Source organism: Protopterus annectens, chromosome 8.part1 (assembly GCF_019279795.1).
Source record: "Protopterus annectens isolate FY-2018-M chromosome 8.part1, PAN1.0, whole genome shotgun sequence".
NCBI lineage: Eukaryota > Metazoa > Chordata > Ceratodontiformes > Protopteridae > Protopterus > Protopterus annectens.
The window spans coordinates 154,861,262-154,874,482 of record NC_056742.1 but is presented as its reverse complement, the minus strand read 5'-3'; the positions used below and the strand labels follow the sequence as shown (position 1 = coordinate 154,874,482).

The following is a 13,221-nucleotide window of genomic DNA, read 5'->3' as shown; positions in this document are numbered from 1 at the left end:
TTTCGAGCTGGCAAATTAACATTTAAAGACGCTAAATTTTTACTGGCTTTTGTAGCTTGTTTTCTCCAGAAAAGAGGCAGCATTTTTGGCTTGACCCTGGAACAAGCTGTCGATGCCACGATCGGTTCTTCTTCCAGCCACAAAAAGAAAAAGTTAAACACCTTTTGTCACCACAGCAGGCTAGCAATTTGCCTCAGCCGCAGATGGGTGACTCTGCTATGGCCATCTGTTGTACCTCAGACAACTCATCTTCTACACCGGATCCCTCTGGTATAGCACTACAGCGACTAAAGAACAGGAGTTAGCTACACGCCTGTGGCTTCTTGGGTCCTTTCACTGAGCAAGAGGGAAACTCTTGTTGGTCTTGGGAAAAGGGAACAGGAAAGCTTCCCTGCTTTGTCAGAACATTGTGCTCATCCCTGGGGAAGCTGTTGTTGCCATTTATAACACTGTTGGCTCCATTTTTTTTCTCAAAAAGAAACTGAAAACTAAACATGTATCTGCTCCTCCTCAAATTTCCTTAGAGCGGAGAGGTTTACTGGGTTTGGCTCAGAGTTTTGTTCAATATTTTTATCCTTCTTATTTATTGGTTTTTGGTAAAAGAAAGGAAGACAACTTTTTTCCCTGAAGAGATTAAAGATTCTGTATCAGGTCAGGAAGATGAATGGACAGATGCAGGTTTTCCCCTCAGTTTTCTGACCCCGACTTGGAGGAGAGCTCAGCTTCTGATTCTCCCTTTTGGGGTTCCTCTCTCTGAGACTTCTTCCAGAACATGTCGGTGTTTTGAGTGGACGTACCCTGAGTTTTCTCAGTCTCTAAGAAAATGTTATGAGCTGTTACAGAAGGAACTTCCTAGATTCACCAATTCCTCCAGTTCTGTCAGCTTTGTAAGAATTGCGCATCTCTGCCTGTAATTTTCCTGATAGTCAGACTGACCCTAAAATGGCAAAAAAAAAAAATACTAATGAACTTTATACATTCTGAGTTTTTATACACTCTTCAGTTATAGCTTTAGATAATCCTATTGCTGATAAGTAGTTAGTTAATTCCTATCCTGATAAAGATGGGATATTATTGATAGGTATGAAAAAATAGTGTGCGCTCCTGCAACTTTGATTTTCAGAATTTTGAATTGTTAGGCTGATATGTTAATGTTTATTGTGACTAATTGTGAAGGTACAATGAATGTTTCGTCTGCAGTTTCTTCTTGTGAGGAAAAAATCTGCTTTAAATTTAGTTTCTTCTATTGTACTAGTCACTACTCTGTTTACAGCATGTAACTGTTGATAATTCTTCTAGGGCTATGGCCTCTACTATTTTGAGATGGTTTGCCTAGCTGCTTTCTCAGAACTTACCAAGAGGATGTGACTAATGAGATTCTATTTTCTCTTTTTGGATAGAGATTCACTTTTTGGTTCCTTTGCTGCAGAGGTGATCAAAAAGTGTGATGAAAGGGGTAAGTTAAATCAGGGAATCTCAACATTTTTCTGCCCTTTTTTTTGACTGTTTAAGGGACTTTGTTCCCTGCATCTGAACTGGCTGTCCCTTCTACCTGCCAGAAAGTCTGAATCTCCATTTTTCTCTTTGGCAGCAGGAGACAATTTCAGACAAATGGGTTCTTAAGATTATTTATCAGATTTATAAGTGGTAGTGAAAGGATATTCCTCCTTGCTTATCACATTCATTTTCATCCAGACATCAGGCATTTCTTAAAGTTTGTGTACCTGGATCACTTTATCAGTTATCTGCTTTACCCTTTGGGCTATCCACTGCACCAAGAGTGTTCACAAAGTGGCAAACTCCAGTTACAGCTTATTGCAGGCTGCAAGTTATCCATTTTCCCCGTATTTAGATGATGTGCTTATCTTTGCAGATTCTTTTTCAGACAGACAGAAATATCTCACTTGTATGACCAATCTTTTTCACAAGCTGAGATTCCAAGAGAACATTCAAAAGTCCTTTTTGACTTCTTTACACAGGATTGTGTTCCTGGAGTGTCAGCTGAACATCTCAGTTCAAACAGCTTTTCTTCCACAGCAAAAAGTAACTCTATATCTTGATCTATTTCTAATATTTTCCACTTGGACTTTAGTCACTGTGATGGAATGGCTCAGGATTTTGGGTTTCATGGCATCTGTGATTCTCATGAGCACCCTTGCAAGACTCCATGTGAAAAATACAATGGTATCTGAAGTCGCTCTGGTCCCAGCATCAACATCCCTTGTTTTTTCCAGTCCCAGTGCTGGGATTTGCCAGTAGAAAAATTACTGGTGGAGAAAGCAAATATTCCCAAATTCCGGTCTCCCCTTATCCTCTCCCTGGTCTATCTCAGATGCCTCAGAATTTGCTTGGGGAGCAGTTTCAGGAGGGATAACTACAAGATTTATGAAGCACCTAGGACAGACACAAGCACATAAATATAAAAGAGATACCTGCCCTTGATCAAGGCATTCTATTCTCTGAATCATCAGTGGCCCCCAGGACCTCTAAGTTGTTTCAGATAATTCCACAGTCATGTTGTACATTTACAAGCAGGTGGAACCCGGCTTTACCCTCTTTGCAGACTAGCCATGTTAGCTTAGGATATAGCTTCACAGCACAATCTCACTCTACAGGCATCCTTCATTCTGTCACAGCAATACTGTATGGCAGACATGCTCAGCAAGATAAGGCAGACCCGGCAGACCCTCATGTATGTAAATTAGATTGGGGGTCTTCCAGAATTTGATCCATCTATGGGGAGTTCTTCTAGTAGACTCATTTGCCTCCTCTTTAAATAATCAGCTGGCAAGATTTTGCTCCAGGACTTCAGGCAAGAAGGCTTGGAAGACTGATGCCTTTTATTTTCCTTTGAGAGGAATGCTCCTGTATGTGTTCCCATACTTTCCAGTGATATCCAGGGTACTTCTGAAGAACTAAAAGAAATCCTCCAAGATCACTGTGGTGACTCCCTTTCTGACCCAGGCAACAATGTTTTTTGGAAATGGCCAAAAAATGAATCTACTTACAAAAGATCAGGGGTGTTTGATACACCCCAACTCCAAACAACTTTGACAGACTTCCTGGATGACAGGGTCTTAATTTCCTTTAAGCAACTGTTTCCTAAGAATGCAAAGCTAATACTAATAGAGGCAAGAAAACCTTGTACTAGAAAATCATGTATTGGCAAATGGAAAACGTTTTCTAGTTGGTGCCAACAACAACATAACCAGCACCCATTCAGGGTATTTGTGAGAGTTACTTTCCCTATGGCCTTTCTTACTTTTCCATCAAGGTTCATTTATTGGCCACTTCAGCATGTCTGCCAATGGATCCTTCTCTTTCAAGGATTTCTCATGTCATAAGGTTTTTGAAAGTGGTTTTACTGAAAAGCCCCCCAAGAAAACCAGTGGCCCCTTCTTGGGATCTTAATTTTGTGTTAGACAAGCTAACACTTGCTCCATTTGAACAGCTAGTCTGGCTGACTTGAGATTCTTAATATGGGAAAACAGTTTTACTGATTGCTTGGGCCTCTAAAAGAAGAGAGGACTGCAAGCTCTTACAGTTAGTCAACCCTTTCACACTTTCCACAGCGACAGGGTTTCTTTGAGAACTAATCTGTCTTTTATGCCTAAAGTGGTATCTGAGTTTACCTGAAGTAAATCTATCCATTCCCCCATCTTTACTGACATTAAAAATAAAGGGAGAAAGGATACTCCATATCTTGAATGCCCACTGAGAACTCCGGTACTATCCTGACAGAGCTAAAGGTTTCATATCTGTTCTTTTCTTGTGACAAACGGACAACCTTTGTCAATACAGACTATTTCCAATTGGTTGTCTAAGGCTATTAAACTTTGTTATACTCATCACAACATTTTTCCAGGCAGGGTCAAGGTCCACTCTGCTAGGGTCTTACTTTCATCAAAGGCTATTTGGAAAGGGTTGGATTCTAGAAACATTCTGTCAGGTGCAAGTTGGTTTTCTGTACACACTTTTACAAAGCACTAGAAGCATGATTCCTTCTCCACGTTTAGATCAGGCTTTGCAAGGACCATTCTCCAGGGCTCCTGGACTCTCCTCCTTCTGCCTCTCAAATGTAGTAAGCTGAGGTAGTCCAAACATACAGCTAAGGCTAACACAGCAGTGATCAATATAATGAACATAGTACATTTGTGTAAGTAAACATAATTATTTTGTACAATGCAGATGCAGGGCTGCTTTCTCTGAAAATACTGGGAACAGTGGCAGTATTTTGCTGCTCCTTGTCATGAAAGTAGCACACTGGATCCTGATGTCTTCCTTAAGGTTTGTACTGGTGGTATGTTTTAATGGACTCTGTGGAGGTGGAAAGAGAAGCTAGAAATCAAACTACATTGTTGATTTACTTCTCTTAATCTGCTACAATCAGTCATTTTCCACATACTATGTTTGCATGTAAAAAGCACTCTGAATACAATTTAATGGATAAAAAGGTAATTCTGATCATATCATACCTCTTTCTTCAAGCACCACCGCACTTCACGATCGATATCATTACATGTGCCAAAGAATTTCATAAACTTGTTCTGTTTAATAAATAATATATAATTGTGTGTCACAGAATTTCAGAAACCTGTGTTGATAAATTATTTCTTATATAATGAAACATTAATTTTGAAATAAATGCAAAAAACAAATGCAAAAAGTTGCTTTCTAAGAAAGCAGAATACATTCTTCTTCTTCTTTCAGCTTTTCCTGGTTAAGGGTCGCCACAGCGGATCACCTGTCCGCTCATGACTGGCACTGGAGTTTTTATGGTGTTGAGTTGCCATCCCAGTGCCCAACCTTCCACTGCCCAACCTTCCACTGAAGGCTCAAGAAAGCAGAATACATTATTTACTTGAAACAAATCAGTCTCTTCCTTGGATTATACCTTGGGATTTGATTGCATGACAAAATCATAACTGTTACAACTGTAACAAAAAAGCTCACTGTAACATTAAGAATTAGAATTTCTTTGCTGAAATCCCATTAGACATTCATCCCCCAGCAGTCAGAATCTTACAGTTCCTTTGTTTCCCTCGGTGTAAAAGTTGAGTGCATGGAGGAGTGCTGTTATCTAAGCAGGGGATTGGGTTTTACTTTAGTCATAATGTTCTATGCTTTGCATGCCTTTACATACTCTGGTCTTTCTTACTTTTTAATCAAAATTCATTTGCTGACCATTTCTGCTTGTCTGCTCTGCCCTTGGATCCCGCTTTCTTACTATCCTAATCAAGCTGTTTTTTGAAAGGGGTCTTACACATTTGTCCACTTAAAAAAAATGACTCCTCGGAATCTTAACTTTGTAGTGGCTGTTGTATTCTGAACACATTTTTCCAAGCCATCTTTGATTGGAAGGAGACCTTCTGCACCCTTTTGAGAAAAATGTGCTGATTGGAACCAGTCTGAAGGGTGATTGGTCTAGGTCTTGAAGTAAGCACCATCAGTAGTTCTCTTGAGGTTTTTAAAGTTTAAGTTCTTAGCCTCTGGTGTTTAATCCCTGCATCACCAATAAGTGCCCTATTCAATCACAGTCTAACCACAGGCTTTGTTCCTGCGGAATGGAGAACAGCAACAGTTATTCCCCTCCACAAAGGTAGCTTAGCAACAGACCTAGGGAATTATACCACGGACCTCATAAATAAAGACATAGGTGACCTCCAAACCCTGGATCCAACCTAATTTGGCTTCGTCGAGGGCACATTCTGCCTGTCAAACTTGGTGGATTTCTTCAAAAATGTCACCAGGGCCATTGACGAGGGCAAATGTGTTCACAGAGCATACCATAACTTGGAAAAGGCCTTTGAGATAATCGTACATTCAGGCATTACCAGTAAACGTAGAAAACTGAATATAAACCCCTTTGTTGTACGATGGGTTGCCAAACGGCTCACAAACTGGTCACACACTGTCTAACTGGGTGACTCCACATCAACCAACAGACCTGTCATCAGTAGGATGCCACAAGGGTCAATGCTGAGCCCCCTACTTTTTGGTATATACTTATCAGAAGTTCAGGCCAAAACTAAAGGGCTGTGGCTGACCATATTTTCTGATGACTGCAAACTGGGTGTGATTATTGAATCCCCAAATTATGTCAGTGTACTTCAGGGGGGGTCTTACACAGACCAACAACTGGTGTCTTAGTCACAGTCTCACACTGAATGTGAAGAAATGCATCATCATTCCCTTTGGTAAAAAAAATTGTCCCATTCACACTATCAAATTCACAATACCCTATGTACCTACAAAGTGGTAAGAGATCCAGAATCACAAGTAGACTGCAACCATAACTTTGACTACTATGTGTCTAGTGTAGCAAGGAAGACTTTCTATGTAGTACACTTGATTAGCAAAGAAAATGATAACCCCTCTATATTCTTCACTAATCAGGCCCATAATTGAGTACAACTCCCCTTTCGGCATGTACTGTACAAAGCATCTGCAGCAATTGGACAGACCTCAGAGATTTCTAACTCAGAAGATCAAGTTACATCAGCATGTGCTTTACACAGACCGACTGAAGTCCCTGTCACTATACTCAGTATCGTACAGACTTCTTAGGGGAGTCTTATGCCTGGCTTACAGAGCAATCTCCAACCCAAACCTAATGAATTTGCTGCACATCCATAAATCAAACGGGACTAGAGCTACCGGTTCCAGGGACCTAAATATGGCCTGTGACTTGAATAGGGCATGTTTGAGGGAGAGGTTTGTCTCCCAGCAACTGCTGTGTCTTTGGAATACGCTGCCAAGATATATGAAGCAGAGCACCTCTGTGGCACTGTTCAAAAGGAACCTGGACGAGTGGATGGGGCACAGTAAATTCTGAATGGGCATAGTGCCTACAAGCCTCCTGGACATGGACAGCCATTACTAAATACAATCCTGGATACTGAGTACAGTATCTATGGTATTACATTAGGATGAAATGGCTAGGCTAGAAATGACTTCTGGGTCGATAGCCAAGTAACCTCCAATGATCCTATGAACTTTTGCATGAAAAACCAAATCTTCTTTCATCAGGCTGATTTGAGGTTCTTAACATGGAGCACTATTACTCATTGCTCTGATTTCTATAGGAAGGGTATCTGAGTTACAAGTTCTTATGGTGAGTCAAACCTCATTCTTCACAAGGACAGGCTCTCTTTAAGAATAATTACTTCTTACATATGAACATCTTTATTAAATTATCATGTATGATATAGACAATCAGACATTTACACAAATGAAAACAAACCATATTGACATAATTTTAGTTGTAAACATTATACAACACAAATCATGTTGACATAATTGTAGTTGCAAACATACACCAATTATAATCTATCCAATCATTGTCAAACATTACGTAGCTCATTCAAATCCTGCCTTCTTTTAAACCTCATTCCTCCTCTGCATATACTGTTCCCACAATTCCCATTTTTCTTATATAATTGGCTCCAATACTTTTTTAAAGATCCCAATTCCAATTGTTTTATCTGTCACTATATTCACTGCTTCTAGCAAAGTTGGTTTAGACTTTAATTTCCATTTTCTACTAAATGCTTTTTTGGCAGGCACCATAAACAGAATCAGCAGGGCCTTCCTATGTCTAGGCAATTCAGATTCTGTATCACATCTCAAAAAACTAATTTCCTTCATTACACCAATTTCCTCACCCAGTTTCTGACAGAAAAGTCTGCAGGAATCTTTAAAGTCTGCCAACTCATTACACTACCAGAAAACATGTTCCCAATTACCTCTTGTATCCCCATCACACCTCCAACATATCTTGTCTACCTAATGAAAACATTTTTTAGCCTCTACTTGAGGTATAAAAATATCTTGTAATCTTTGTTGCATATTTGGGAGATATACTAAGAAACAATGGAGGATACATCTATAAGCAATTCACAATCACTCTTCTCATGAGGATATATGTATAAGCAATTCACAATGTCTCTTCCCATGCCTTTCTAACCTCCTCTTATTTTTATAGTTACCAAACAATATTTTGCATGCTCTACTAATTATTCCTTTTTTAACAGCAGCTTCTGTTCTAGATTATACTAAAAACTCTACCTGTGCTAGTCTTTTCACTTAGGACCCCCTATTTATTTCTCTTTGCCTACACTCTGAGATCAAACCTTGATAAAGAAGGCAGTCTCTGTCCTGCAGTCCAAATAAATTCTTGGCCTCTTCCCATTGTATTACTTTTTTCTCTTTAAATATTTGCTCCCAACACCTTGGTTCTTTTACCAGTTTTCTCCAAACAATTCCAGCCCCCGCTTGCTCATTGTCTGTATCCCCAATTGCAGTTATCCCTATTGGCAGAACCTCTTTTTTCCATTCCTGTGTTGGCTTAGTTCTTACAATACTTTGTTCTACTTTCTAAATATGATATTCTGCAGTTATTATAATTCTCCTTAAGGATCTGCTTCCAAAATCCTAGTCTCTCCTTGTTTCTTCAGCTTCCCCACATCATCATCCTTTTCTACTCTGAATTACAGGTTTCTGCTTTTGCTATGTTTAGGTACCTTAACTGTGTTGCTCTGAAATATCCCTTCAAATATGGTAATGTCAAATGGCCTATATATATATATATATATATATATATATATATATATATATATATATATATATATACACACACACACACACACACACACACACACACACACACACACAAACTAAAAAACTTCTAAAGCTAGCAGGAAAAACAAAGGCAAAACCGGTATTTTAGCACTTTCATTCAATATTGGAAGAACTTTATCAAAAATAAAAACTGTAACTTACTAAACAACTTTATAACCAGAGGAAAAGTTGTAAATCTCAAAAGTAACCTATTAAAAGTAGCAATATAACATTTTAAAAACTCAAGTAGTACAGTAGCCAATGAGAAAAAAATAATAAAACTAAGGAGGAGTGGTTTAATTAAACCAGTGCAGAGAGTGCAGAGCACATTTTATGTTGTAATTTTCATTCATACCTGGGTCAACCTCTGCGTTGAGACGCAGCTGCCATTTAAGCTCTCTCACATCCAACAAAGAATCAGTCACCAAAGAAAACATCCAATTGCTCCAATACTATGAATTTAAAACAAGTAAAATGCCTGCAAGACACACTATGTTTCCCTAAAGTATTACTGCTGTCTGACCGTGATCGAAGTCTAGATTGCTATCAGCATGTGTTCCCAAGTCTTGCAACACTGTGTCTGAGGTACAGGGATGTTATGTATATCATAATTAGCAGGGGTGCTTTATTGCCAAAGGGGACAATGAGGCATTTTTGACTAAGATTAGTCCATGGGTTTGGCACCAACCATTTGTCTGTGTCAGTCCCTTCTGTAAAATGTTAAAGTTGGGGGGACTCTATATGACTGCATCCAGTTGACAGTCATCTGCAAACTTGGTAAGTCACAGGCCATCTACCTTTGCCTGGACTTCAGGGAAACAGTTTACAAACAGTTGAGGGCCCAGCACAAATCCTTCTGGTATGCCACTGGTAAGTGGTCTAGTAGTGGAGGGGCATTCCCCAACTTTGGCAGTGTGTGTTCTGTCAGTGAACCAGTTGGCTATCCATCTAGTAATGTATAGGTTAATCCCCAGACGGGAGATTTTTCTCTATGATAGCTGAATGGGGGATAGTGTCAAAGGCCTTGGATAACTCAGCATAGGCGGTATGTCCTCTTGTCCCTCATCTTGGTCTTTGGCGTTAGTATCAGAGAAGTCCACTAGGTTTAATAAGTGAGAGCTACCCTTAACAAACCAAAATGGGTCAGGTCAAGTATGCTGAAGGTCACATTTATCCCTGTGGATAAGGACCATGCTCATTCCTTCCCTAGCCTTGCAGATAAGGCTTTTCAGGCGTATGGGTCAATAATTCTAGCTCTGAATGTTAACAGATTGATGTGCATTGCATATCACATAACATCTGATATTCATTTCTGTAGTGCAGGTGATATATGTGTGAAATAGTACTGAACCACCAGGGTTGCAGTGCTGGGGGGAGGCAGCAAATGGCTGTATTGCAAATATGCCACATATTGTTAGATAGGGCCTTCAGTTTATGTTTCCACATGTAATTTCATGTCATAGACAGGAAATGGACAGTAAACAGCAGTAATACATAATATTTACTTTTCCATAGCGTGGCAAGCATCGGGTTTGCGCGACTGTTGGCAAAGTGTTTGCACATGCGAGATGCATATTTCTAATACTTTCCATATTTATGCGTAGTTAAGCAGTGTGCAAAAGTGAGCCACGTTGCTATAGTCTGAGAGCTAGCACTGAGTCTATGAAACACACCTGCTACTTACCTGACTCTGTGGATGCAAGTGACATACTTTTAAATAAATGGTGATAATGCAATGAATTAATTCTTTACCGTACATATGTTGCTGTATCTTGACGTAACACAGCGGGGTTAAGCGAAATTGCGCAGAGATATGTAGAAAAGAAAAATCCCTGGAACCAAGGCAGGTAAGCACACAACACTCGATTTAATGTAAAATAATAAAAACACACAAGTTTAAAAACCAGAGGGCTTTCTCAGGCGTATGAACTAGTATAAGAACAAACAATTAGCTTTAAATAGTAGTTTAAACTCACATGACAAATGCAATTAAATTCAAACACAATTCTGTTTCTCTCTCATAAAGGTTTTAAAAAGACAGTACCATTCAGACCTGGTGAAATATTAGCCTTCAAGTATAACATCCAATTAAATTCTGCTTTCTCAGTACAAAGTCAACACCTCTTATGTTCCCAAACAACACTTCTAATACAGTAGACTCCTCCTTATCCTGCCTCTCTTTAACCGGCCATCATATTTCTGCCATAGTCCTTGCAAAAGACAACAGAGAAGAACAACACTTCCGCCTACTCTGGGCTAAATAATGACAAACATTTGAGTTTTATACTTCATACTTATTAGAAAAATGCAAGCTAACACAAATCCTGCTATTCTGGCTTATTTATAACCTATAAATGCCATTTGTACGCCTTTTCTGATTAACCAGCAATTTATTTATCTAGCCTAAGGTCCGGTCCCAGTGAGACCAGATAAGAGGGAGTCTAGTGTATTCTAAATTTAAAATTATGCTGCATTTCTTGCTCAAGATTATGTTTAAAAAGAGCATTAGTAGGTATAGTTTGATTTATTTCTGAAATGTGGTTAGACATACGATCATTTAACCTCTGGTTAGTCTTTCCTACATAATAACAGTTACACTGGTCATGTTTAGCTAGCTATACTAGATTCCTTGTTTTACAGTTCCTATATGCTTTAACTTCAACCACTTAACCAGTTAACAGGATGAGAAAACGTTTTACAATTCTCTGTGTATTTACAAAAAACACAATTACCACATTTATATGTGTCTATTAGTGGAATTACAGGAAAACCAGAAATTAGGTTGCTCTTTATAACACAACATATGTTTCAAGTTTGTGTTTCTCTTATGTGAAAACCTAGGTTGACGGGTGACAAAATTACTTAGCCCTGGGACATCTTGAAGTATGTGTTAGTATTTATGTATAATCTGCTTAAAAAATTTGTTTTTATTGAAAGTCAAAATAATCTGGCTTTTCTTCCAGTATGTTTGGTATTATTCATAAAATGTTTCAAGGAGAAAATAGATTTTGTTAGAGTTTTGTAATGTTCTCATCTCTTCTCCTGCAGCCTCAACTTCACCCTTATTATAACATATTTCTATAAAATCTACTGTCATGTTTTTCAACTGTTCATCCACAGTACAGTCAACTGTATTTAGCTTTGCTACTCTTAGGAACGGATTATTTATTACATTCCTAAAGGTGAACTGAGGGTGCATGCTAGTTCTATGTAATTTATTTTACATTTGTTGATCGGGATAGCCCGACTGGATATATGTCCATTTTCAGTGGAGGCCAGGGGAGAAAAGCTCCAAGATAATAATACACATTGAACATTTAGTAAATGCTAGTTTCAAGCAGATTACAGTCATAAGCAATACCAGCATTTAGCACATATAGTGCTAACTTATTTACAACACATAACATTATTTTCAAAGTTATATAAATGTTTTTTTATACTAACAAGTATCAATACACCCTCTCTGATTTTTACAAATGGTAATGTCTAAAAAGTCTATCTTATCTGAAGAGAAACATTTTTTTAAAACTCAAAAAATTCACGTTTTTTTTTTTATGCACACAAATTTCTAAATACAATTACAGTCATGATCGATTTGTTTAGCTAAAATCTAATAAAAACTTTTTTTAAAAATTCACTTGTTTGAAATGTACTCTTACAATAAACTAAAAACATTTTCATCTCCTCTCCATATAATAAATAGGTCATCTACAAAACGGCGATAAAATAAGACATTTTCAAACAAGGGGTTCTTGGAAGATAAAACATACTCAGGTTCCCATATGTGCATGACTATGTATAGAAATGTATTTGCAATAAGTGTACCCACTACTACACCTCGCACTTGCTTAAAAATTTGTGTTTGGAACAAGAAGACATTATTCTGTAGTACGAGGGACAAAAGTTCACAGTAAGTATTTACATAGTATTGTTCATACTCTGTAAACTTCAATAAAAATTCTTTCACTGACTGTATTCCTAGATCTGTTGGTGCAACAGTGAATAAAGGGGTCTATATCAGTCCGTCGAAACGGCTGACGATCGAACACCAGATGTTCAAACTGTGAAGTTCGAACACTGATTATTGTGAAGCCGCGGAACACCAAATTCTTTCCCAGGGAAAGAATTCAGTGGGCCGTTTCTGTGGCTTCGCGATTATCAAGACTATGGTGGGAAGTTACGGGTCGGGATCAGGTAAGTGTGCGATTGTGTGGACGTTAGGGCACGGGTTAGGTGGGTTAGGGTTAGGGCACAGGTGAGGTGGGTGTCCGATAGTGACAGACTTTAGGGTTAGGGTGGGATAGGTGAGTTAGGGTTAGGGTGCGTGTCAGGTGAGTGTGCGATAGTGACGGACCATAGGGTTAGGGTTTGGGTTAAGGTAAGTGGATAGATAGTGTATGTAAAGTTTAGTGTAGGGTTAGATGTAGGATTTTAAGTGTGTGTGGATTGCTGTTTTTTTTGTGTGCTTGTGTTGTGTGTGTGTTTCTTGGAACAGTGACTTTTTTCCCTGGGAAAAAAATCACTGTTCTAAGACTTCGATGTTTTTGTACTTCTTGGTTAGAAGTTCGAACATATGGTGTTTGAACTTCAGCCATTTTGGTG

At 38.6% G+C, this 13,221-nt stretch overlaps 1 protein-coding gene across 1 annotated transcript in view; it reads right to left on the bottom strand.

Moving 5' to 3' along the window:
* Positions 1-13,221, bottom strand: part of CMC2 (C-X9-C motif containing 2) — a 263,654-nt gene that overhangs the window by 50,156 nt on the left and 200,277 nt on the right. Inside the window, exon 4 of the mRNA XM_044081801.1 lies at positions 4,476-4,547. Coding sequence (XP_043937736.1) covers positions 4,476-4,547 — 72 coding nt within the window. The remainder of the gene's footprint in view (positions 1-4,475; positions 4,548-13,221) is intronic.